Raw genomic sequence first — 23,928 nt, 5'->3', positions numbered from 1 at the left:
CTCCACAGCCATTTTCTCAGCTTTTTCCCCTTCTGGTGGCTGGCGAAAGGCAAAAAAAAAAGTAAAAAAAATAAATACATTAAAATGCCAGCGGGTAAAATGAAGATACAAACAAACGCATTAATACGTGACGCTGGAGCATTATTAGAAAATGTGTCTCGAAGCTGGTTACTTCGGCTCGTGCTTCTTCTTGCCCACAGCTTCCGGTGCAGGACAAAGCCATCGAGGGGCGAAGTGCGGGGGGTTAAGAAGGACTGCTGGAAAAGGAGTGTACGTGCGTCTATGCTGTCGAGTCCCTGGCAATATATTTCAGAATTATTCCTCTTTTTTTTGCCACCAACTATGCGCGTTTTTCGCTTTAACTGAGATGTTCGGGGTGTTAACTAAAAAATAAAATGATTTTCTGTTAAAATTATAATAATATCTTATTTTTGTATCCATCAATATTTTCTTGTAATTTATACAAATAATATATATAGAGCTAGACTTTTCAAGAATAGATTTTCGTTTTATGTCTTTCTAACATTCAATTGTGTTTAATACTGCTGGTCACAGTGAAATAGTCGCAGAATCAAGGACCCAATTTCTCCACTGGTGGAACGCCCGTTCGCTATCTATCTTCTTTGGTCCTTGTCAAGTCTGGTGAACTCGCACTTTTAATATGAATTTAGTCCTTTAAGTCTCGCCTGTCTGTTCTGCTCGTCTCTCGCAAAAGGGGGTAACGCCAGTGAGCCAGTGAGTGTTCCCCTTGTCTGTGATATCTCTGTTGCACTTGCGTTTTCGATGGGTTTTTCTTTTCTCTGCGCCAATTTTACTTTTGGCCTGGCCGCACGTTTGCCCAATATGTCAATATTACATGCAGAGTGGAGATCCCACGTCTGCTGCCCTAAGACTCTGCGTCCCTGTCTTTGTCTGAGTGGAATTACTTGTGCACTCGACAAAATTTGAAAGTTTAGGAGCCATATCCTTAAAAAATAATAGTCACCAGGAATATGCATATACTTCATCTGATTTTTGGTTAGCATGCTGTACTCTAATCGAGTTTTGAATATTGGAAATATCCTTAAAAAAGGTGACAAAGCACTCTTTTTTCTGAAGTGCTCTTTCCTTTTACAGAGTCGTCCTGCCAAAGGACGTTCTTTTGCCGTTTCCAACTTTTCCTTTGGCCCGTCTTAAGTGACTTAATCAAATAACTTTGCATTCACTTTTTTTTCCTGTTCCACACTCCGTTTTCTGTGCTTCTTCAGTGGTCTCTTCACGCCATTTTACGGCGTGTTTTGTGCGCCATTAAACATGGCTTTATTTTTGGCTTCGGCATTTATATATTTTTTTTGCAGCTAGTGCTTGTTATTTTGGCAAATTGTCGCTGTTGTATGTAGAGGATAGTGGCTTTTGTTGCGAAAAGTGACACGTTGGCTGAGGCATGACGTTGACTAGACTATGAAAATGGCAAAAGAAAACCACTCTTGTAACTTTTGTTTAATTTTGTTAGTGGTTAGTGAGAGGTGCAAAATAATTGCAATGTGTGGAAAGAAGAGTGTGGTAAATAATAATTGAAATTAGGTAATGTTTCCATTGTATTGAGCTTGTTATTGAAAGGAATACTTGTTTACGACTTTATATCAACTTAAAATATTATTATTTCTCTTAACAAAATCAGCAGACCAATAGTTTTAAGCCCAGCCACAAAACACGTTTTCAAGTCTATAAAATAGCCATCCTAAGCAATCCAATCACTTATCCTCTAATGCCAACCCTTTACCACCAATCTCTTGACATCGTAAAATAGTCCGTCGATACGACGACTTGTTGACTTTACTTTCTGCTGTTTCGACGGCTTTATGCTAGTCATTTTGCCCTTCATTCCCCTGAAGCTCAACTGGCAATTTGAGAATGACCTAGTGCAGCCAGAGAAGGACAGATGATGCGAAATAAGGATGGCGATAGCGAATCCAGCATATTTTCCAAATTTCAATGCCTACTTTTTGGCCATCTAATCACGCACGGAAAAAGAGACAGAACATACGAGTATACCCATCTCAGCTTACCAATTCTATTAAAATTCTTTGCCCCAAAAAATGGGGTAAAAAGTGGAATAAGGGAAGCAGCCGAGAGACGCACAAAAAGACAACTACATATTAGAAGAGTATTAAATTACACTAGAACATCCCCTCTTATCCCCATTTTCGGGAACACGCCTCTGTTTGCACAATGTCCTTGTGCTGGCCAAAAGAAAATTATATGTCCTAAAACCACCCGATGCCTCCATCCTATTTAATCCGTAGTCCGGCAAAGTGTGAAGTCATCGCTTTATAATCAAGTTTTCCTTTCAACTTGTTCCCCTCTTCTTTTCAATGTTCTTGCTGCTTGATTTTTCTTTATTTTTATTCCAATTTTTTTCTTTTCGTTTTTCTTTTTCCTGTGAGCGTTTCCTCTCCATATGTTCGCTCAAATTGTCGCCTGCCTTGTCCAAGGATGCATGGATATACATGTCGCCCAGACTCCCTCCCTCCTCTGCTCCTTCTCTCAGTAGGTCCTTTTGGCAAACCGACTGCCGCCAGTCTTCTGCCCGCCTGCCATGAAAATTAAATTGACCGTAGCTGCTTAAAGTTATTAAAGTCGAAGGAAAATTGGGACTTTTCCTCCTGTCGCTCGAAAGTGTCTGTGTGTGGACAGGAATGGCAAGCTAATGGGACTAGGAATGCCCTTACAAGATGTTATTCAGCTTTGGAAGTCAGTTTATCAAAACATTAAAGATAATCTTGAAATATAGATGTTATGTTGTTAGATATTAGATATTATATTATATTATTGTTGAGATAGTAATTTCCTACTAAGAAGTATTGGTCTAAAGAGAACTGTTTCGTCTATTGCTGCATACCAGATATTCTGAGAAAACTAAGGGAAAAAGTTTATAGCCAGGATTCACTTTGAATCAGTCAGCCTAAAACGAAAGGACACGAAGAAAGTCGTACGTCTTCTCCGAGTTCTCAGCCCTCGTATGTTCGATGGTCAGAAGGATGTGATGGAATGGAATGGGATGGGATGTGTCAACTGGTCGGTTGCGGTCTATTTGAGGCTACTCCAATGACATCAGCCGAGACAAAAATGGGGAGTAAACCGAGAATGAAATGCTGCTGCAAATTTGTCGGCCTTTCCTTTCAGCATTTCCCATTGATTTCCGAGGCAGAATGTGCGGAGAATAGCTCGTGAAAATTCCAAATGAGTTGGCTCATCTGCCATCATCGTGGGCGTTCGGCTTGATTTTCCGGCCACTAAGTATGCTTCTTCAATATTTGCTGATGAGGCTCATTTTTCCCTTCATTGGCGTGTCACTTTCACTTTGCTCGCCATGTTTACCTTTTCTTCTTCCTGGCTTTTCATAATTTTGCTTTGCATACTTTTTGCGGTTGGGTAACTCGTGGTGCTGATTAAATCTGCACACACACACACCCATAGAGAATTTTCTTTTATTTTCCTTTTTTGTTTTGCGGTGCCTGTACTTGTCTCGTGTTTACTTTTAATTTGGTTAAATGAGGCATGACCACGAAAAAAAAGAACATTTTTAAGTGCTTAAAATTTTTAATCAACTTAAGAGTAAGGATAAAAAGTGAAGGAATATTACATGGAATGTAAAAAGTAAAGTTTTGCCATTTGCCTCAATTGTTATTAATTATTTTGCATTGTTCTTATCATTACAGGTACGTGTAAACGATTTTTAAAAATGTGATTCCCATAAATTAAATGGATTTGTAATGTAAGTTGTAAGCAATTTGATTTAGTATTTTCCGTAAGAAGAAAACATTTTGGCCATCTGTGAAAGAAAACAGCTTGTTGTTTGTCGTTTATCAATCGAAAACAGACTTTTCACCAAACTTACGAAGGGAAAGCAGCCATCGAAACCAAAATGTTTTTTATGGGATGCGATAAGTACGTGATGCTACTAAAGTGCGATAATTAAAGAAATCTGTGTGCTAATTTAAACAGAAGTTGCCCTCGAAATTGCAGCTCCTTAAATTTGATTTAAAAGAAACGTAAAGCTAAATGCGTTTTCAAGGTGCGACATTATTGCCTTTTGGCATAATGTTTACTTAACCGTAGCTTTTGTTTATCACGCCTGGTTCTCAACTTGTTGGTATTCACTTCGCATCGTTGCGATTTAAATACACTTTATTTAAATACTTTTGTTGACACCTTTTCGAGCTGCTTTTGTTTACTTATTTTTGGCTGTTATTATCGGTTGAGTCTGTGCCAATTTCAAAAGTAATTGAAGCAAAAAGGTATTTCATTGTCATATATTTCGCGGTCTTATTGTATTCATACCTCTACTCTATTATAAAAGTTATTGCATTGTTTTCTTGATTTGGTTGCCCGTTAAATGTGCATCATATGACTTACTTACATTAAAATAAAGTAAACAGATTACATATGATGAGATATTATAAAAATAACCATTTGTTACTTTCAATAAAAAACAGCTTAAGATGTTGTTGATCTAATTTAGAGTATTTAAAACTTCGATCTTCCTATCAATTTATTTATAACATTTGTTTACCTGGCTGCTCTTCGCTGTTACATTCATTTTATTTGCATTGTCTGAAACGCGACATTGGCTGCCTTCCAGTTCTGTTCAAAACATCCCTGAAAATCGTGTCACTTTTTTATGCCGATTTTCGTGTTGCAATCGAAATTGCATTTGGTGCCATTGAAAATGTCTGTTAGATGGATGAATATAAATAAAATACGTTGAGATATAAATATGTGAATTTCAGTATTAATTCATTTGGAGTAATTTCGTTTCAATGTTCATGATTCACATGTTTTACCAGGTTTTTAAGCATTTCCAATTGAATTCAATTTAATTAGAGGTAAATACGTAGGATGCGATTATATGTTTCTAGCAAAATAATTCAATTAAAAGTGTTCTTTTATTTTAATTTGATTTGTTTTTCGCGAGCACACAACATATCGCTGCCGACTGGACCAAAAGAAGGCGATACAAAAAAATTGTATAATTGAAAAATCATAAAAAAGAGAACGCTACAACAACAAATCGTATTCAATTCGTGGAGCAAAAATGTCAAACATTGTACCAAATGTCAATTAAACATTCGAACAGAAGGGGGAGGGGAAGGGGAATCGAGAACAAATAGATGGGTTAACACAGAGGGGCGCAGATAGAAACACAGGACCCACAGTCAACAATCAAAATCAAATTGATTTTTAATTAATTTTCGCCACATTTTTTCACTCTTTCTGTCTGCCTGTCTGGATGGCTGGCTGGCAGAGATCCTCTCGCTCTGAGCTGAGCTGCAAAACACAAAAAAAGAAAAACAAAAAAAGCAAAAAACGTGAGAAGTGATTGAAGTAAATGAATGAGAATTGCTCTGAATTGGTTGACCAAGCGACCGAGGTGGGTGGTGGGTGGGTTCAATGGCGGGTGCTTGTCTTGTCAACTATTATAAATTCAATTTAGATATGCCGTCCGATGAATGCCAACGGGGCGAATGGTTCGAATGGATGGGAGACAAATGAATGCTGGCTGCCAGCTGATGAATAGCGAAATAAAAACTCCAAATGAAAGTTAAAAGATTGAAAAAAAGCAGTAATATATGGTTTCAGCAACAATAGAATCACTCTATAAAATATAAATAATACTTACTTTGTACTTTAGCATATTAAAATCACAAGACACAGTTAAAAATAATTACGAGAAACCTATTTTATAAAATACGTTTATTTTATTATCTCTAAAGCCGTTTGGAAACTACATTCTCACCAGAGCCTAGCAAACAAAATGGTTTTTGCAACCACAAATAATCCCTATCTAAACTTTGGCCAAAAAGCCAACTACAAAACTTTCTGCATAACCCTTTTTGTGGCATAACCGACTGTTCCGAAAAAAAAAATAGAAAAAGTTGCACCAAAGTGGAATACATATTTCGTATTTATTTGAGGACGTTATTCAATTACCTGACAACCCTGCCAGCCGGAGGCAAACACTCGACTCCACCGACTGACTGACACACTTGAAAACTTCAATGCAACACACCCCAACCCAACCCGTTGCCACGCCCCTCACTGATAGTACGCCCCCATCGTTCGTATCTGCTGGGGCACTTCACTTTAGTGTGAATTGCAAATGAAATGCATTGTGGGTGAGAAATACATGGACACACACGCATGCAAACACGCATGCAGGCGTTGACTTAACGTTATCGATAGGCCCTTGACAGGCTAAACGAATTTATTTTACAAAACAAAACCGTTGCCACCACACTACACGTGTGCATAGATACGACGCTCAGTTTATAGGGAAATTTATAGAGAGGAATGCAATGAAATGTGTCAGGGGGAAATATAACTAAGAACAAAGGTTTCAAACAGTAAATGGCTAGCATTTTCAGAACTATGTATCGTAGCATAGCTCATAAATTTCCAAGAGATTGATTCCCAATAATAACACTAATAACTTTAGAAAAGGGTATGCCAATAAAGTGTTGGAAAATCCACTAAACTTTATACACATAAGGGCGATCATTTCAATTAATCACCTTCTGTGCGAACATGCAATTTTAGTCTTAGTAGCTAATTGCTAAAACACAAGACGGCAAGACTCAAAGAACCAAGTTTTATGGCTCCACTATTACTAAGTAGTATATGAAATCTGCAAAGTTGCAAAGAGATGGCCGAGAGAGAGAGGAGAGTCGAGAGCTCTGGCCAAAATGCAGTTAGGCAGGTCGTGGAAGCCAGAAAATATTTTTAGGCCAAGAACCCGATCACGCTAATGACGATGATGCTAGGATCATAATGATCTCATATGGTTTTTGTTGCCAACCCGAACGTAATTCGTGCGGTGAACGAACTCCCAATCAAAGTGGTTTGACTGGAATACAAAAGGTGCTCAATGCGAGAAAGAGAGGGCTGCTGAAAAACAGAGAGAGATGGAGCTCGACTGGCAGCTTTTTTGAATGTCATTGCCGGGGTTTTTCGAGACTGAGAGATCGCTAATATCTCTCTCTCTCTCTCTCAATCTTTATTGGACGCGGTTTGCATAATTTTCTTGGGACCCCAGCCTCTTCTTCTTCTTCTTGCGCTGTGCTAATTTCTCATGTGATCCGTGCAATGAACTTTTGAGCTAGAAAAAAGAGCAAGCAAAAATAATATAGTCAAACAAACACAATCACGTGAGAGCAGCGTAACTAGAAACTACCGCTTAATTACCGATGCCATGTTGCAGCAACATGTTTACGGCAACAAGTTGTGCCCGCTGTCGGTTCGGATTTGTGCTAAATGCAGTTCTTGCACTTGAAAATATCGGCATATAATTATTAAGTCATAATTATTACCAAAATTATATTGGTATAGTTGCAGAATGTTCTTTGAACTTGTACAATAAATATAAATTTTACTTAATTTGATTAAGAAACTAAATACTATTAGGCTAAATTACTATTCAACTCTTAGGTAGTTTTCAAATCGCCGTCACACGCCTTTTTTTTCTGTGTAGCCGATGTCAAGAAGAAAACGGTAGTTGTGTAGCCATACATGTGTTCCCAGAAATAATTATTTTCTTCAGTGCGCAGCATCTGCAGTCTGCAGTCAGGAACCGTTAGATTCTTCTGGCTTCGATAGGCAGGAAAAGGAAGAATGTTGTCTTGTGCCCATTTGGGTGAATGCGGTTGATAATGGTCAAGAGGATAATGACGATGCTGATGGATATTCCATTTATTGCCAACAATTTTCCAGTTTTCATAAATGGAAGTGGCATCCCCCATCCCCCTTACCCATCCCCATTTTCATTTCCATCTCCCTCACTCACTCGTTCTTCTCGTGCGTGAAATCGGCTTTGCTTGTTACCGAGTATTACGTGTTTTGTTGCGTTTTTTTTCACACTCAAAAAGCTTCAGCTTTGATGTTGCGAGGTACGAACCTTACTTAATTTGTAATTTAGTGCGCTCCAGGTTTTCGGTTCTTTTTTTTTTTTTGTTATATGTATATATTTTTGTTGTTGTATTACTGTTGCTGCTGATCATTTTCGTATTTGCCCCCTGTTTCAGCTTTTCCCCGGCATTTCTCGGTTCTCGGCTTAATTTGTTTAGTCACACTTTGTTGAAGAAGTCAACAAACTCCGCATGGGTTTGCTTAATATATAATACTCTCAACTCGACGCAGTCAACGAAACTTTTTCGTTGCTTGGTTTATGATCATTAAAATGCTTACAAGGCGCTGGAAACTTGTCATCCAGTTGTGTATAATTAATGAAGCTCATTTTGGTTAGAATTACTTCTACCCTTTCCACTTTTTTTTTTCTTTTTTTTTTACTTTTTGCTTGACATAACCGAGGGTTAAAGGTTCTTGTATATACATATATATTTAACTTTATACAAAAAGGAGAAAAAAGATTTACCTGTTGCCTTTTGACTAAAAAGTTCGATAAAAAGTTCTTAAAGACTTTTAAATTTATTCGTGACATAATTTTAATTAATTCAAGGTTGAAGAGAAAAAGTTGCTTTCTTGCTGTTTAGTATAAAGAGAATGCATATTTCTATTATGTTATTTTTGATGACAACATACAAAGTGATTAGATAGGTGAAAGAGCCATTTACCATTTACTATCCGGAAAAAGAAATACTTTTGATTGGTAATATGTCTTTATAAACAAACTATAACTAAAATCCCTATAGTACCTTAAAATAAAAAATAGTTATGTTACCCACTTATAGAAGTTCAGACAATAACCCCAAAGTGAAAGATTTTCCCAAGGTTTGTCCTATGGTTCTCTCGAATTTAATACTATATTCTGAGAAACAATAAATTTGCTATAGCTTTCCTGCCTTACTAAAGTATTTAAACTTCTAAGGCCTTCGAAATGAATTTTCCTTATTGTTATGGGCCTTTGGCAACCTGTTACCGCTTTGAATTTCTCCGAATTTGCCGCTTTTTCTTCAGCGGAAGTGCAGGGCAAAAACAATGCATACATTTATCTATGCAGCTCACACCACCCACCGCCCACCACCCCGCGCCCTTTAACCTTCGTGTGGTGATTTTCTACAAAAGATAACTGCGCTTTTCCTCGCGCCAGCTGGCAATGCCATTCTGTACTCTCAGCTATTATAAGACCATTCTTGTCGTATAAGAGTGCGCAAAAGTCTCCAATGGAAAAAAGCAACAGTTCGCTCTCTCTCTCTCTCTGTTTTTGCGCCCTCTCTTTTATTTTTGGGGTGTGCCGCGCCGCGGCGGAAAAACGTCAACAACAAGTGTTTTTGCCTCAATTCTACACGCAATGAGAGAGTCTCTTCTATTCAATTCTCTTCTAAATTATTGCATTCATCGGCTCTCCACTACGATTGCGTTCGTTTCGGTTCGTTTCTGCTCGGCTTTGGCTTGGACTTCGGCTCTGGCTTCGGAAGCGCTCGTCTTATTTGGCCAAGTTGGAAAATCAGCCAAGAGAATCTACATATGAAATCAGTTCGCGATGGAACTTTGAACACAACGGTTGTCTCCGCGCATCTCGTTTCCGTTTTACTATTCGCCGTAGTCGCCGTTTTCGTGGTTTATTTATCGCGCTGCATAAATTCAAGCAACTAGCAATAAGTGTTTGACCACAGCATCCAACATTGTACAACAATTGTGCCTCCCAAACAAAATCAAACAAATACAAAAAAAAAGAAGAGAAAAAAGCATTAATGTATAAAAGAAAAAACCCAAATAGTGTCTGAGTATAAGGAATTGCTGGATGGATTGTGCGTGTCGTTTAATTGATTTCAAGGATTGCCAAATGGCAGAAGTAAATTGAAACTGTCGTCGTTGTCGTCGTCGTGGTCCGGGGATTAAAAGTGCAGATTATAACACGCAGAAGGAGAAGAGCTCCCATCCGGTGTCCTCTTCTCTCATCGTTATTGTGGTCGCCGTGTCACGTCTGGCAAAGAGATTCGGCTTAAATTTAATTGAAACCCACTGCGGAATTGAAAGCGCAAAAATCATAAAGAGAAATACAAAAAACCAAAAAGGGTCACACAAGTGATTACCTTACCCTCTGCAAAACAGTGAAGTTCCGTATCGCTTGTCCGGCACAATCAGCCGGAAAGTGTTGCTAACATCAACTATCAGCAGCAACTATCGCTTATCCGGGCGCTAGCAAAATGGTGGTTTTAGAAACTGCCACCGCCCTTTTGGGCGGCCCCTATGCCCAAGGCGCTCCCGCCTTGAAAATGGTGCAGAAACGCTACATTGGATTACATCACTGGCTGGGACCAATCCGCTCCAAGGAGCTAAAGGAGCATATTGTAAGTTCCCCCAAAACCCAGAAACATTTGTCGCAATGATTCGCAATGATTCAGTGATCTGAAATGAAATGAGCATTCAATGTAATGAGCTTCGTTTCGATGATGATTCAAAAACTTATTTAACATACAGAGTATAGGAACTTATCTACATGAAAGTAGGAAGTACACAATACTATATATACCATTTAGAGATTGCATAGAACAATGAAATGAAATAATAGTTTCCTCTTCGTATTGATAAATATTATCTGAAATGAGTAGCGCCAGCGTGACTTACAAATAAAATAATACAGAAATAAGAAATCCCAAATGTAAACCCAACTTAATGGATATTTGCCTACAAAGAAGTAGCAAAAATTACTTAAACAGACAAAAAATCGATTCAAATTAGTTTTTCTATTTCAGAATCAACAGTCCCAATTTGAAAATGTGTAGTGTCTTGTAATTGTTTCCGTTGATTGTTTGCTTTGTTTGTTTTCCGTACAATTCGAATTTCGGTTGGAAATTTCGATTTTCCGATGGGTGATTGATTGGCACATTGATTGATTATTTCAGTACAGTATGCCAAATTCCTTTAATTTACGGTGGCGTGCAACTTTTTGCATTCTCATTTCTCCAGTAGGCTTATACGCTTAGTTCCGAAGAATCTGCGCCAGCAGAAACGGGCCTAATCTTCGGGCCAAGACTAATGAGGCTCAGCATAATTTTCTCACTGTGTGTATGCGCCGTTTTGCGTCTGGTTATGGGTGCTCTATAGTTCTTTTTTTTTTTTATTAGATAACCACAGAGACCGAAAGGTAAGCGAAGAGTTCACTCTTCGTTCTAATTAATGTGGGTGCCTGTGTGCGTTGGTCGGCAAATTTATGGCCCGGGCTTAAATAGCATATGAATTATGCTTTGGGCCAGAACCGAATGTGGAAGGCGAGCAGAGGAATAGAGTGGAGGCGAGATAGAAGAGATAGTGCATTTTCCAATTGAGTGATTTATGCGCTTTGGAAATCCCTGTAAAGTGGCTAAAACGGAGTCTACTGCGGGAATGCTTATGGAACGTCATTATAGCCAGTGACTTAGTCCATTCTCGCTATACACAACTGAATGCTAATATAGATTATGGCGTAAATAATAAATGTTTATAATTTGTTAAGCATTGCTGGAGCAATGTGCTGCTAACCTCAGCAGCAGCACCACCACCTCCCACTTTAGATGGCCTTAGAATCACCCACATATTACGTATTCGACGTGTGTTGCGCATCGCACTCAGGTTTCTATTTCTCTAGCATCACAAAACCGACCCAACTGACTGACTGACGCATATCAAAGTGCATAGCCAAGTACTCGGTGCTCAGTACTTATGGCCAAAAGGGGCCGACGAGGAGTGCTTCGTTCACACTCAAATGTTACTGGGTATTACTTGGGGGTTATTGTTTGGGGGGCCAGCAATAGAGGGGGTCCAAATGAGAGATGTCATTGTCAAGTGCCTGTGACACTCTGACGGTAATTAGATGGAAATTTTACCCAAAAGAACACAGACGAGAGCGGTGTCGTGTGATTTTGTTATGCAAGTGTACAGGATTTTATGGGTCTAGAAGAATTATTGAAATTGGGGAGAATGTTTTCTATTATTACCAATAGTATTTGCTAAAACGTTTTCAACCAAGAAATGTAGTTCATCGCAATACAAACACATAGAGATCTCCGTCCAGTTGCCAAGTATCATTCTCCTTATTTTTCCCTTCTCGTTCCTTAATTTCGAGCTGCCTGGGTAACTTTTCAAATAGATTAACTTCCAGCCAAACTTCTCGACAACTGCAATCTGCTGCCGCTACTCTCATGTCTCCAGTTGACCTGCTTAAAAGGCCCACAGAACCGCAGAACCACAGGCAGCCTGGGGCAACAGCTGTCTTGGGTTTTCAGCCACTTCGAACCCCCAATTTATTCCATTCCCGAGCCACGACGCCACACCACACCAACGCCACACCATGCCACACCAAACCACACTATGCCACAGCAGCATACCACCCCTCGGCAGTCAGTGGGTTAACCTCCACAAGTGGCCATGATGCCTAAGATGCTCGCATCTATCTATCTATCCGTCTTGTCTTGTCCGACTGCAACTTGAAAACTTCACACAAGTTAAACACTGAAAAGTGCTCGAGGCGTACAGCAGGCAAGAGGCTTTTCTCCAAAAGGAAAAGCTTATCATGCTGTTGTTGTTGCTGCTGCTGGCCTTTTCCAAATGTCATTACATCAGTTGCCGTCCCTGTCGCTCCTCTAACTTGGTTTTCCATTTTTACTACACTTCTTTTTGTTTTTTTCTATCCATCCTACTGCAACTTTGACTGCAAATCGTTGTGTTGCCTACAAATCCCCTCCATCTCTCCCTGAGCTTCTTCACGGTTCTGCTCAAGTGCCTTTGGGTTATGCTAAAAAAAAAAAAAAGGAAAAATGAAAAAAAGTAGGAGGTGGGGTATATATAATAGGGGGAGTTGTAGGAAGCGCGAAGAAGCGCTGGTTCGACGCTCAGTCATCAATTAAATCACGCAACTTTCTATGAAATTAGCCGAGCTCAGCTTAATCAAACTCGTGATCATGACTCCCGATTTCTTGAGTTTCTCTGCGGTTTTTCTCTATTCTTTTCTTGTTCTATGGTTTCCACCTTTATTTCAGAACTGCTGGCTTATTGGGTTCTAAAAGTGTTTTAGGCATCACTATACTCTTTTTATATATACTATGAGTATATTTATATACATACATGTTTAGCTTGATTGCTGCTTACTAATAATTTGTTGCTCAAGTAACTATATATATTTTGAAATATTTTTCAATTAAGAGCATCTGTTATTCGTTGCTCGTGAGGTGGTGGGTGCACTGGGAATTCCGTTCGTATTTCTTTCGTATGCTCAGTTTCCTCTGCTTGCCTAGCAAATTGCAATTTCCAAACATAATTTCAATTATCTGTGTGCCAGCGTGTGTGAGGGCCAATGCACACGTGTCTATGGGTGTGCACACACATATTTGTACCCTTTTTTCTTCTGTTTTTTTTTTTTACCTTGCATTACCTGGATGGTTTGTGGATGTGTGAACGGTTTGTTGTTATAATTCTTTTCGCTTATATGGCAATTTTTCGCTTCTTATTTAGCCAGCATTCGTGTTCGGTTGCAGCTGCAAGTTCTCTGGCACTTCTCTGTCATTATTTTACACCCTTCGTAAATGAAAAGTTAATAAAAACCCGCTGCTTGCACTAATTTATTTTTAATATTTATTTTGATCATGTTTCCACGTATGCTGCGTTTTGAATTACAACACAAAGAAAATTATACACACACATAAGTAACGTGAAAAACAGAATTTATTTCGCCTTCTGCCTTCTTGTTGCTGCGGTGTTGTTGTGCAGATTTTATGCATTTTTAATAAAGCCGGTGAACGGAGTAGCAGCATTTTCCGTTGGCAGCGGTGAAAATTGCAGCAAATTAGGTGCCACGGATTCGCATTCAGAGATGGAGGGCGAAAAGCTCGAGTGAAGGTGGGGATTGGGGTGTGGAAGATGAGACCTCAGTTTTCCCCGCCTCACACTCTCGGGTTCCCTAGATATTTGCGATGTGTGAAAGGAAAACTGCGGTATTAACGACTTTATGTGGAGCTATGAAGCACTCGGAAAAACTCGTTGTGGCCAAGGGGGCGGTGAAAATCGGGGCGGAAAATTTAAGCACGAGAGAGAAAAGATTGTGGATAAGTTTGCGTTTGATTCAGTTTATTTAAGTATTCCTTTTTTCCATATTTGGTACGTGGTTTTGTTCAGATTTGGTTCGGTTGCGTTTTTTATTTGGCATGCAGGTGAAAACTGGAGCAAGTTTAAAAAGGGGAAACTCGAATGGATGCGCAAGAAAATGCAGTCAAGAGGGGATTAATGTTAATGAATGAAAATTACCAAAGAAATGTTTAATTATAGACCAGTTCCTTAATATACATTTTCTCCACAAAATTGTATTCCTCCCCTAGCTTTCTTTAAATATACGACTTCATTAAGGTGCAGCTCCTATTCTTTTTGCCGAGTTTCCCAACAACATTGTCATTTTTACGAGCTTCTAAGACTCCGTGAGTTAATCCCATCGAATGCGGCTATCAACTGCACTTGTGCACCTGTGTCCAAGAGTTCTCATTTTCCACCTGCCGCCCTTTTTTTATGGAGAGTTCGGTAATGAACTTAACGCAATCGCAATATACAGCCATTTGAACTGAACACACTGCAATCGATAGCAAGTCATTATATAGTTTTTGCCCAGCCAGCCGAACGAACAGAGAGAATTTTTTAATTAATTTTCTGTCGACGTTTGCAGAAAAACCGTCCAGAGAAGAAAACGCCAGAGCAACGCTTAAAAGTATCAAAAATCTCTCACTTTTATTTAATTGTGACCATGGTCCAGTCGTCACGTGTTTCAGTTTCGATAAACGAGTGGCGAGGCAGAGCGGAGCAAACAATAAAGTTATTAACAACATGTGTTGTCTGTCGTCGACAAATTTATACCATCATATTTTCCGCATTTCCTCCCCTTGAAGAGTTTTATTTGCGACTCGGAAAACATCTTGATCTTATGACTTCAAGCTACGAATGCCTTAAAGCTGAAATTAAAGACAATGTTGGTGGGGAACAAAAGGTTTGGATATTATCTCTGGAAAGTTGAGCAGAGAAAAGTTATCATCTGGGAACTCCATGAGCTTAAGCAAATTGGAGGATACACTAAAATACACTTCTAAAAAAAAGAAAATAAACAATGAAAACTGGGTTTTTACGATTAAATTGTATGATTACCTTTGAATTTGTAGCTAACATGTTTTTAGTTTAAACAAACTTTACAAAGGGTAATTTTTTGCTTAGTGCTAAAAGAGGATAATCCACCTTTATATCCTGTCGAAGTTGCACAGCTTCTGATACACTCGCATTGATATCTTCTGACACCGAACCTGAAGCGAAACAGCAACTGAACTGAAGTTGAGATGGAAGTTTTGTGTTTTGGCAAGTCAGCGGTGGCTCAGCTTCAATTTGCCAACAGACACCGGGTTTTGGCACATGAATTTCAATTCAAAGTGACAGCGGCGAAAAATGGGTAGAAACACACGGAGAGATAAAGTGAGGAGACACAACCAGAAAAGCGAAGCAATCTTGGTGGCAAAGTTTCTTCTGCAGCTCAGACTGCAAATTGGGTTAATTAAAAACTGCTCGAGGTCATACGTAAGTCATAGTCAAAAAAAAAAAACAAGAAGAAATTCAAAAAAACTGGAAAAAATGGGAACCAGAAAACCAGACAGAAAAGAAGAACGCTGCTAGAAAAATGTGACAAACTTTTTCAATTAAACTTAATTCTCGTTTTTCTGCCGTCGTCGCTCATCTTTTGCTGCCACTTTTTCCAGCTGCGCTTTAAACGCGTAACAAAAAAGCGTCACAAATTGAATTTTGATCGATATATAATGCATAGACGACCCGAAGGATGGGTTCAAGGATGGCTGTTCTAGCCGCTCTAGGCATGGAAGGCAAAATGACAGCAAATTAGCAGAGGCATAAAACGGTCTCGCCCCCAAAACTGTTGGCACAAAATAAAAAACTGACTGAGATGAAAAGTTTATTTCCATTTTTTCTCGTTCGCCCCACGCTGAAAGAAAATATGCAGGGGAAATGTAGATAGAAACGTCAAGGCTCGATGACTGTAATAATTGGTTTAGCCCAAGGGAGAGGTGTTCAAAATATTTAAACAGGCATATATTATAGGAATTCTGCGAAATGGAGCATTCTCTTTAGATCAAAGGGAAGTTCAAGACATTTGCTGTTGAGAATAATTGGGAAACTGTGCCCATCTTCATTGGGTGAAGTGAAATTTGAACACTCTACTACTGTTTCGATTCACTTCATAAAAATTCTTTGGCCAATTGCAATAGCGAAGTATTCCTCTCAACTTCAATCGAATGTTTGACACATAAAAGCGCAGACAACAAACTCGTACTACAGTTTCAGTCTTTCTGTTACTTTATGCAGTTTTTAGTTTCTTTATTTTGAAACACTTACCAAAATAACCAGCACAAAAAGAGAGATGTAGGAGTGAAGTAGAAAATTCACGCGCCAGTTTATTGAACCACACACATATCAATGTTTTAGATTTGGGGATGGTGTGGCTACAAGAAGAAAAGGAATTCCTTTCTGACATGCAAAAAATGTTTGAATGAAAAGTAAGCAAAAGTAGCCGCCGCCACTGCCGCCGCACCATTTTCTCCTCCGTCAATTTTCCGCTGTCGCCCCTCGGAAAAGTTTCACCAAAAGAGTTTTCCCACACCGCCCCCTCCCCCGCCCGCTGAGTGTGTCATCCATCTGCCATTGCCTCTACAAATGTGCGAGCATGTTACATATGCTCCCCCTCAACGTTTGTATGTGTGTGTGTGTAAGTGTGAGTTTTCCTCTTTCATCAAATGTTGGGCGCATCATTTTTCCACCCGCTTGCCCCAAACCAATTCTGTCTGTGGGTCTATTTGCCAGCCGCTGTTGCATTCTGGTCTCTGTGCGCTGCATATATAAATCGATAATTTTCCGCTCAAATGTGCGGAAAATTTCGTAGCCAGGCTGCAACTCCTTTTTACCCATTTTTCTCCCCGTTTTTCCAATTTTTTATTCGAGCCCTTGTGGTAAAGCACTTCAAATTGAAATGTGTTTAATGGTGGAAAAGTTCCTATTCACCTTATCCTAAAAATAAATTTGTGTATATCATCACAAATCATTAAATTTCGATTTACAAATGATGCAATGAAATCGGCAAAAATATCAAAAGATTTTTCTTGTTTAGCCGCGGCGAAAAAAAATCTTTTTAAGTACGCGAAAGAATTTTTGTGTAAAAGGTACACATTTCAAAACATATGTATCCTGAACATGTGCGTGTAAATGCCTCTTAAAGTGATTTTTATTTTTTCAAATTAACATTATACTCTGTGCCATTTCATATTTGCTGGTTGAACGCCAGCAATTATATAATAATTTCACACATGTTTGCCATTTCGCTTGCTCAAATACTTCCATAAAGTCCGTACAATTTCATTTCATAATTTCTGTGTCAGAATTCTGTGTCAAAAGAACGAAAACAGAAAAAAGTTGGACAAATAAAATAGCCGAGTTTTTTTTGTGGCTCACTGGAAGTCAACGACCCGTCTTAAAGTAGTTTACTTCTGTGTGCGCGTGTGTGCGTGTGTGTTGGCCAGCTTATGAATGTGTCCGCAGTCAGCTGCTGCCGGCTTAAAGCTCTTTGGGCCATGTTATTTGAATGCCACCCGTTTCTCGCAAAAATGATATACTTGTACATTGTATGTATGTAGATGCGTGTTTGTTTGAGTGGCCAGTGGCCAGTGGAAAATAATGTCGGAAAAATATTATGACTTGATTTCTTGGGATTCTTTTTTGCTGTGGCTTGTTTATTGCATGATGGCCAAGAGCTACAAGTCAGTAAGTCAATTGTCAACACTTGAAGCACACTCTTCTTTTCTCCACTCTTTTTTTTCTGTTTTTTTTTTGTGGCAACAAACTGGGTAACTGGTTTTTGGTGGGTATTTTATTTGATTGTTATGATAACTTGGCCATTACAGAGTTGACTAAACTTTCGGGCTGATGACTCCAGAATAATTTCATTGTAATTGTTTGGAATTCGTGTGCTCTCCAAGTGGGACAGCCAAAAAAATCTAAAAGGTTTCTAATTTATGGATTAATTATGCAAAAATGTTCGCTTGTGTCAGCTGGTAAATAAATTGTAAACATGTCAGTGGAATTTCAGAAATTTATTTTAATCACATGAGTCACTTCAATTTTAATTGTGCAAGGTATGTTAAGAATAATATTGTTATTGCCACATAAATATACTAATTTGTGTGTATTTCCTTCTAAGTGTTTTTTTATGCAGAACATTTTTATTTTGGGATTAATTCTACTTATCCTGCGGAATTTAATTAATACAACATTATTAGTGCCATATTTATACAATCAAATACTTACAGGAAAATAATAAATATTACTCAATGTTCGACGCTAGGATTTATGTTTAAAAAGGAGAAAAAGTTGGAATTTTTTGTAATTTAGATTTGTTTGTTTTTAATAAGTCCAAAGTGGACAAGTTGTCGACCCAATTATGGGAATAATAATGACGACGGCCACAAGAGTTCAACTTGAAACACAATTATTCAGCAAGGGTTGGGCTGCGCAGCATAAAAGTACATAACAATTAGATATAAAAATGCGAAATGATAAACTCGTTGTTGTACAAATAAATTGCGAATGCTTCGTTTCGCTTCCAGTTTCCAGCTTCTGGCCATTACTTTAATTAGTCAAATATTTAATGCACTTCTCGGCGCTTTCCACTCACTCCTCAGCCTCCTGTGCTAAACTAAACCCTTTTTAGCGGCAATCCGAGGAGCAGCAGCCCAGGGAATAGAAGGGAAATACAACAAAAAGTGGAAACATTTCCGGCTTCCGCCAAACTGTTTCCTGGCCAACGATAAAATACTTTTTTATGCCAAAGCTAATGTGTGTTTGTATGGGTGTGTGTGTGTGTGTGTGTGTGTGTGGTGAGTGGGTGAGGAAAATGGGAGGGTTCCATTTGGAAAATCTCTCGAAAACGGAGCCGTTAATTTGCGCTTTGCCTTTTGTGAAAACGGCACAAGTTTGGGTTTATTTTGTTCGTTGGGTACTGATTTTTCTTTTTGCCGTTGCTTGTATTTTAAATTGTCTGCACTTAAATTGAAATTAACGAGGCGTAAATTTTTGGTATATGATAAGTGAAAGAAGAAAAAAAAGGATACTAAAGTAGGATACTTTTTTTTAGGGTGCCTTCGGTTGCCTTGGTTTGATTCCTTGCCTTTAATTGGGCGCTAAGTGGGGAAATTTAATGCGTTTCATGTTGGGCATGAACAGAAAAAAAAATAGAATAAAGGGGAAAAATGCCAAAAGAACGAAACCCAAGAGCTGTCAGTAAGAATTATTGTGCCTGTAATGTAATGCGTGCTGCAAAGGGGGCGTGGCACATCATCACACTCACTCCCACACACTCTGGCAAGAGCACACACACACACACACACACAGAGGCACTGGAGACGACGACGCCGCCTCGGTGGAAATAAAAAGCCGCAAGGATTTATCACTTTGGCATCGCTCTCATCCCCGCAGACCCTCATCCTCCAGCTTCGCATGCTCCTCCAGCTGCTCCTCCTGCTGCTCCGCCACTTGGAGTATCTTCTCTGCACTCGCTGCTCCTTTGGTCCGAGACACATCCGCATCTCATGCTAACAAGTTCTCCCCTCAACCTCAACATCCCTACTCACTAACTGACTCTTGTGGCTGGCATGCATGCCAGTTACTTACCTTTGCTTCGAGAGCATCAGTGCACTGCGAGAAACTCACAGGGATCACAGGGTTAATCCTTCGAGTAAAGGCTTCACTTAATATATTCCTTAACTGATAATAATGAATGTAACTCATAATACTTTCGTATTATATATATTAAGTTTGATTCATAAGTAACTAGTACTTTCCTTTCTGTGTACCAAAAGTGCAGGAGGAGAGATATGTAGGATGATGAGGGACGGGAGCCAGTTGGTGGGTGCTTGTGGGTGGAGATGGCAGCTTAAAATGCTCTTCTCTGCCATCTGTCGTAGCATATGTAAAAGGTATTATGGCTAAAAGCAAAAATATTGCATTCGACAGTGCAATTTGTTAGCTACGACTATTTGAATGATGTCGATGCGGAGGGCACCGGCATGTGGGAATCTGGGCGATGTATACATACATATGTATGCATGTAGGGTTGGAGCACGGAGGAGGATATGATCTAGGGGCCAAAAGTTAGCCATATTGAGTTAAGTGCGTTTTGGATTTGATTTTGGTTTTCATCGACTTCTTGTTGTTCCTGCTGTTGTGTGTGTGTGTTTGTTTGTTTTTATAGTTTCAGTTGGGTTTGCTTGCTGGGGCACAATGATTGGTAGTTAACCCATAAGTCAGGGCATACCTATGATTTGTTTTGCAGCTGGGATAGATAGATATAGGATATAAATTATTGCTGCACCATCATTATTTGTGCTAATTGATTAAGATTCTAATGGATTGCTAGATTCTTATGCAGATACATAAGAAGTGCCCATTGATGTGCATCTCTTAGGATGGCATTTCTTTGTGACAAGTATCTGGCAGATACACTTGGCCCAAACGTGCCCGGTGCAGTGAACACGGTTCGCTCTTCTGGGAAGTACATGCCGGCTACGTGTAACGTGAGTTGGCCAAAGTATGTATCTGACAGATACATATGCTCGTGCTGCCTACAAACTGACAAAGAGTCAGCTTTTCAGCCTATAGCCAAACGTGCCGCCATGTGAGGCGCGTTTGAAAACTGTCAAAGTATATGGAAGATACCAGTTCCTTTCCTTCTTTGTGCCTACCATGTCTTTTGCTGAATAAAAGGAGTCGGTAAATGTGTCACGTAAGAACAATTATGGAAACTCCCACAGACAAACTGTGTCACACGCGTCAGCCAACCTCAGTGAAATGTTCGTAATTCATAAATGGTCACTGGAAAACTGGGAGAGAGCAGCAAACGCTTTTTGATGATAGTAGCCCCGCATAAGATATCGTCCACTGTGGAGCATTCGTAATGAAAATCCAATTTCATTGCATTTAAACATGGAAGCACACACAGTGTGTGAAATGAAACTTTCACCCAGTAGCGATGTATCTGCGCATCCGCATGTGCACGATTATTTATTGTGGAAAAGCAGGCAGAGAAATGAGTTCTACGTGCTGCGCCAGCAATTGCAGTTGCAATTTTCCATTTGCAATTACTGCAGCTCCCATTCCCAGCGTGATCATCAGATCATTAAGCATTTAACCCACTTTTCCAGCCTTTTTTCCTTTATTGTTGTACTCTGTTCTGTGAATTCTAAGCTTCATTTCCTCATTGAAAATGCCTAGGAGAATGGGGTTGTCAAACGGGGAAAAACAAACAATTAACATTTTATGTTTGGGCGCACAAATTTTAGAGCTTTTCGTGGCAAGGGAAGGGTGTGGTGGTATGAGGTGGGGTTGAAAACGATTTGCGGCAAAATGCGTTTCCCGGGAAAATGGCAAACGGCTGCGAAGGAGAGAGATCCGAGGGAAAAGTGAGGAATATAATCCTCTGCAAGCTGCTGCTCATCCAAGCAATTCATAACTTTGCACTTACAAATTATTTAAGCAAATTATGCCAGGCTCCTGCCGTTGAATCTACTTCATCAGCCGCTTAGTAGCCAAGAGTCTTTTGTAACAGCCAGCAGCTCCCCTCCCCTCCCCTCTTCGTTCCGCCCAACTGTCCGTCTAAATTTTCATTCGCATTCATAATCGTTCAGAGCCAAAAGTGTGTGTATATATATAAGTGAGGAAAAACGAGGAGCTGCCATAAAAAACTTTTGCATAGAGTGAGGAGGCGATGCTAGCAGAATCGTAATCCTAAAGTTGAGTTCATCTAAATTGCACTTGAACACTTTTGAAGATGAGCAAAGTTGAATGAGCTGCCAAAAATATGAAATTTTGCCCAAAAAATGTTAAGCTCATGTCGATAATAAATAGGATTTATATGGGATATATAGGAAATATAAATATGAACATAACATATTCTAGTACATGAATATAATGATAATATAAAACATTTTTAAACTGCCAAAGTACGTGTACCTCCATGTATAAGTACTGCACTTATCTAATTGAGCAACTCCAGCATATTGCTCATTTTATCATTCTTCCGCCCAGAAAATCCATTCCCTCCCCTCGTCAACACCCCAAAAACCCTTCTCCGAGAATTTTGAGAGCGAAACGCCTTCGCTGACAAGCGTGTAATCTCAACATAAGTGGTACGGCAGTGAAAGCCACCACAGAAAAATTAAATAAAATGAAACGAAGAGGCGGCCGTCAGTTTCTAACCCTTTCTAAGGGAGAGACGGGCCCTCACACACGTGGCATAGACACGTGTCATGTGGCACTGTTATCGCAAGGACTCCAGGCTGCAGGCCTATGTAGAAAAAAAAATCCACTACCGGAAATCTTCCCTCATGTGTGATGTAGAACAGCGGGCACGCAGCTCGGATGATGTCTCATAAAAATTCACTCACTCGAAGATTGCAATCGAATCAATTTGTGCCAGGCATATGGAAATGGAAACCCCAAGGGGATAGAACAGATTTCGATGGGGTTAGAAAACAGTTGTAGAATTGCTATTTTCAGCGCGAGCAGTTTTCTTATCAACTATACGTGGAATACTGATACCAATAAACACAAATATTTGGTCGTCATGCGTTAAAATTTAATGAGAGTGCATGCCACAAGGGATATCTTTCATTTAAAGTGAATTTTAATTTATTTCTCAATAAAACAATGTCCAATAATTGTATTTAATACCTTATAAATATTCAATCAATAAAATATACATTTCGGCCACATTAAAAGATTATTTGAGACGGACTTTTTGCGCTGCTAGCATCAATTTTCCAGTGGTGGTGCATCAGATAAATATGATTTCAGTGTCACGTGCACGAGTTTCTGTTTGTTTTTCCACCGATCGAACTCCCCCGATACCCATATTCTCCATCAATGACAAATAGCCAGGGGGAAACTCCCCCGCGTTCTCTCAGATATTTTCTTTCTTTTCTTCTTCGTTTTCCCTTCGCGCACAGCTGTGAAACATTTTGTGGTCATGTTGACAGAGAGGAAAATGAGGGGGGGGGGGTGAGGAGGAAAAGTTGCTTTGGGGAAAACATGTGTGTGAAATCACTTCAAACTTAGAGGAAAGCCAAGCCACCCGGCTAGTGTATCTGATAGATACAGATAGAAAACATATGATGCTCACTTTGGCCAGCCACCGCACAATTTATATAATGATGTCGCACTTTTGCTTTCGGCGGAATATCAATTTTGTTCGTCTTGTAGTTGTTGTTGTTGCTGCACATCGGCAATAACTATTTATTAGATACATAGATACATTGTTGTATCCGCTGCGTGCCTTTTCCTTCCTTCCTTCCTGCCTTCCTGTCTGCCTTCCCATCACTTTGGTTTTGACTTCTCTGCACTGTTGTGTGCTGTGTGCTGCTCTAAAATGCAATTTTATAGCTGTCAGGGGAATTTAACGCCAAGCGCGAAAATGCCAAAACCTTACATTGCCATGCCCCCCGCCCACATGCCACGCCCCTCGTGTCATGTTGTGCCTGCCTCCACTTTTCGCCCATCGCTTGTCTTTTGTTTACGCTGCGCTAGTTTTTGGCTAACGATAAAGTGTCAAGATATTCCTTTTTTCACTCCATTGTTTTTTTGCCCTTATATCTCTTTTTTTTTTTATTTTTGTATTTTTCTTTTCGGGGGTGAAAAGGGGTACGACACTTGCAACAAACAATTTTCCCCTTCTTTTTTCTTTTTGTGTTGTGCTATGCATTGCGTGCAGAGCGTAAACAAAAGCAAGAAAGCAAAAAATGGCCAGCAAAACAACTACAAAATAGAACCTCTGAGCCAATATGAGAAGAACAAGAACTTTGGTTCGGGAAAAAAACACCACCTCCCCCCACAACCTTCCACCTCCCGTCTATGAACTCTCCGCACTGCGTGTGC

General features: G+C 39.5%; 1 protein-coding gene across 5 annotated transcripts in view; it reads left to right on the top strand.

The window, feature by feature from the left end:
- LOC122622238 (maternal protein pumilio) overlaps positions 1-23,928 on the top strand; it is a 171,746-nt gene that overhangs the window by 71,813 nt on the left and 76,005 nt on the right. For 2 of the 5 annotated variants that reach the window (XM_043800551.1, XM_043800552.1), the window contains exon 1: positions 9,977-10,289. The exons of the other annotated variants lie outside the window; for them this stretch is intronic. In XM_043800551.1, coding sequence (XP_043656486.1) covers positions 10,146-10,289 — 144 coding nt within the window. In that variant the 5' untranslated portion in view covers positions 9,977-10,145. Of the gene's footprint in view, positions 1-9,976; positions 10,290-23,928 lie in introns of those variants that run through there. 5 annotated transcript variants of the gene reach the window in all.

The sequence above is a fragment of the Drosophila teissieri genome, chromosome 3R, assembly GCF_016746235.2.
Source record: "Drosophila teissieri strain GT53w chromosome 3R, Prin_Dtei_1.1, whole genome shotgun sequence".
NCBI lineage: Eukaryota > Metazoa > Arthropoda > Insecta > Diptera > Drosophilidae > Drosophila > Drosophila teissieri.
The sequence above is the reverse complement of the archived record's forward strand: the minus strand, read 5'-3'. Positions and strand labels throughout refer to the sequence as shown.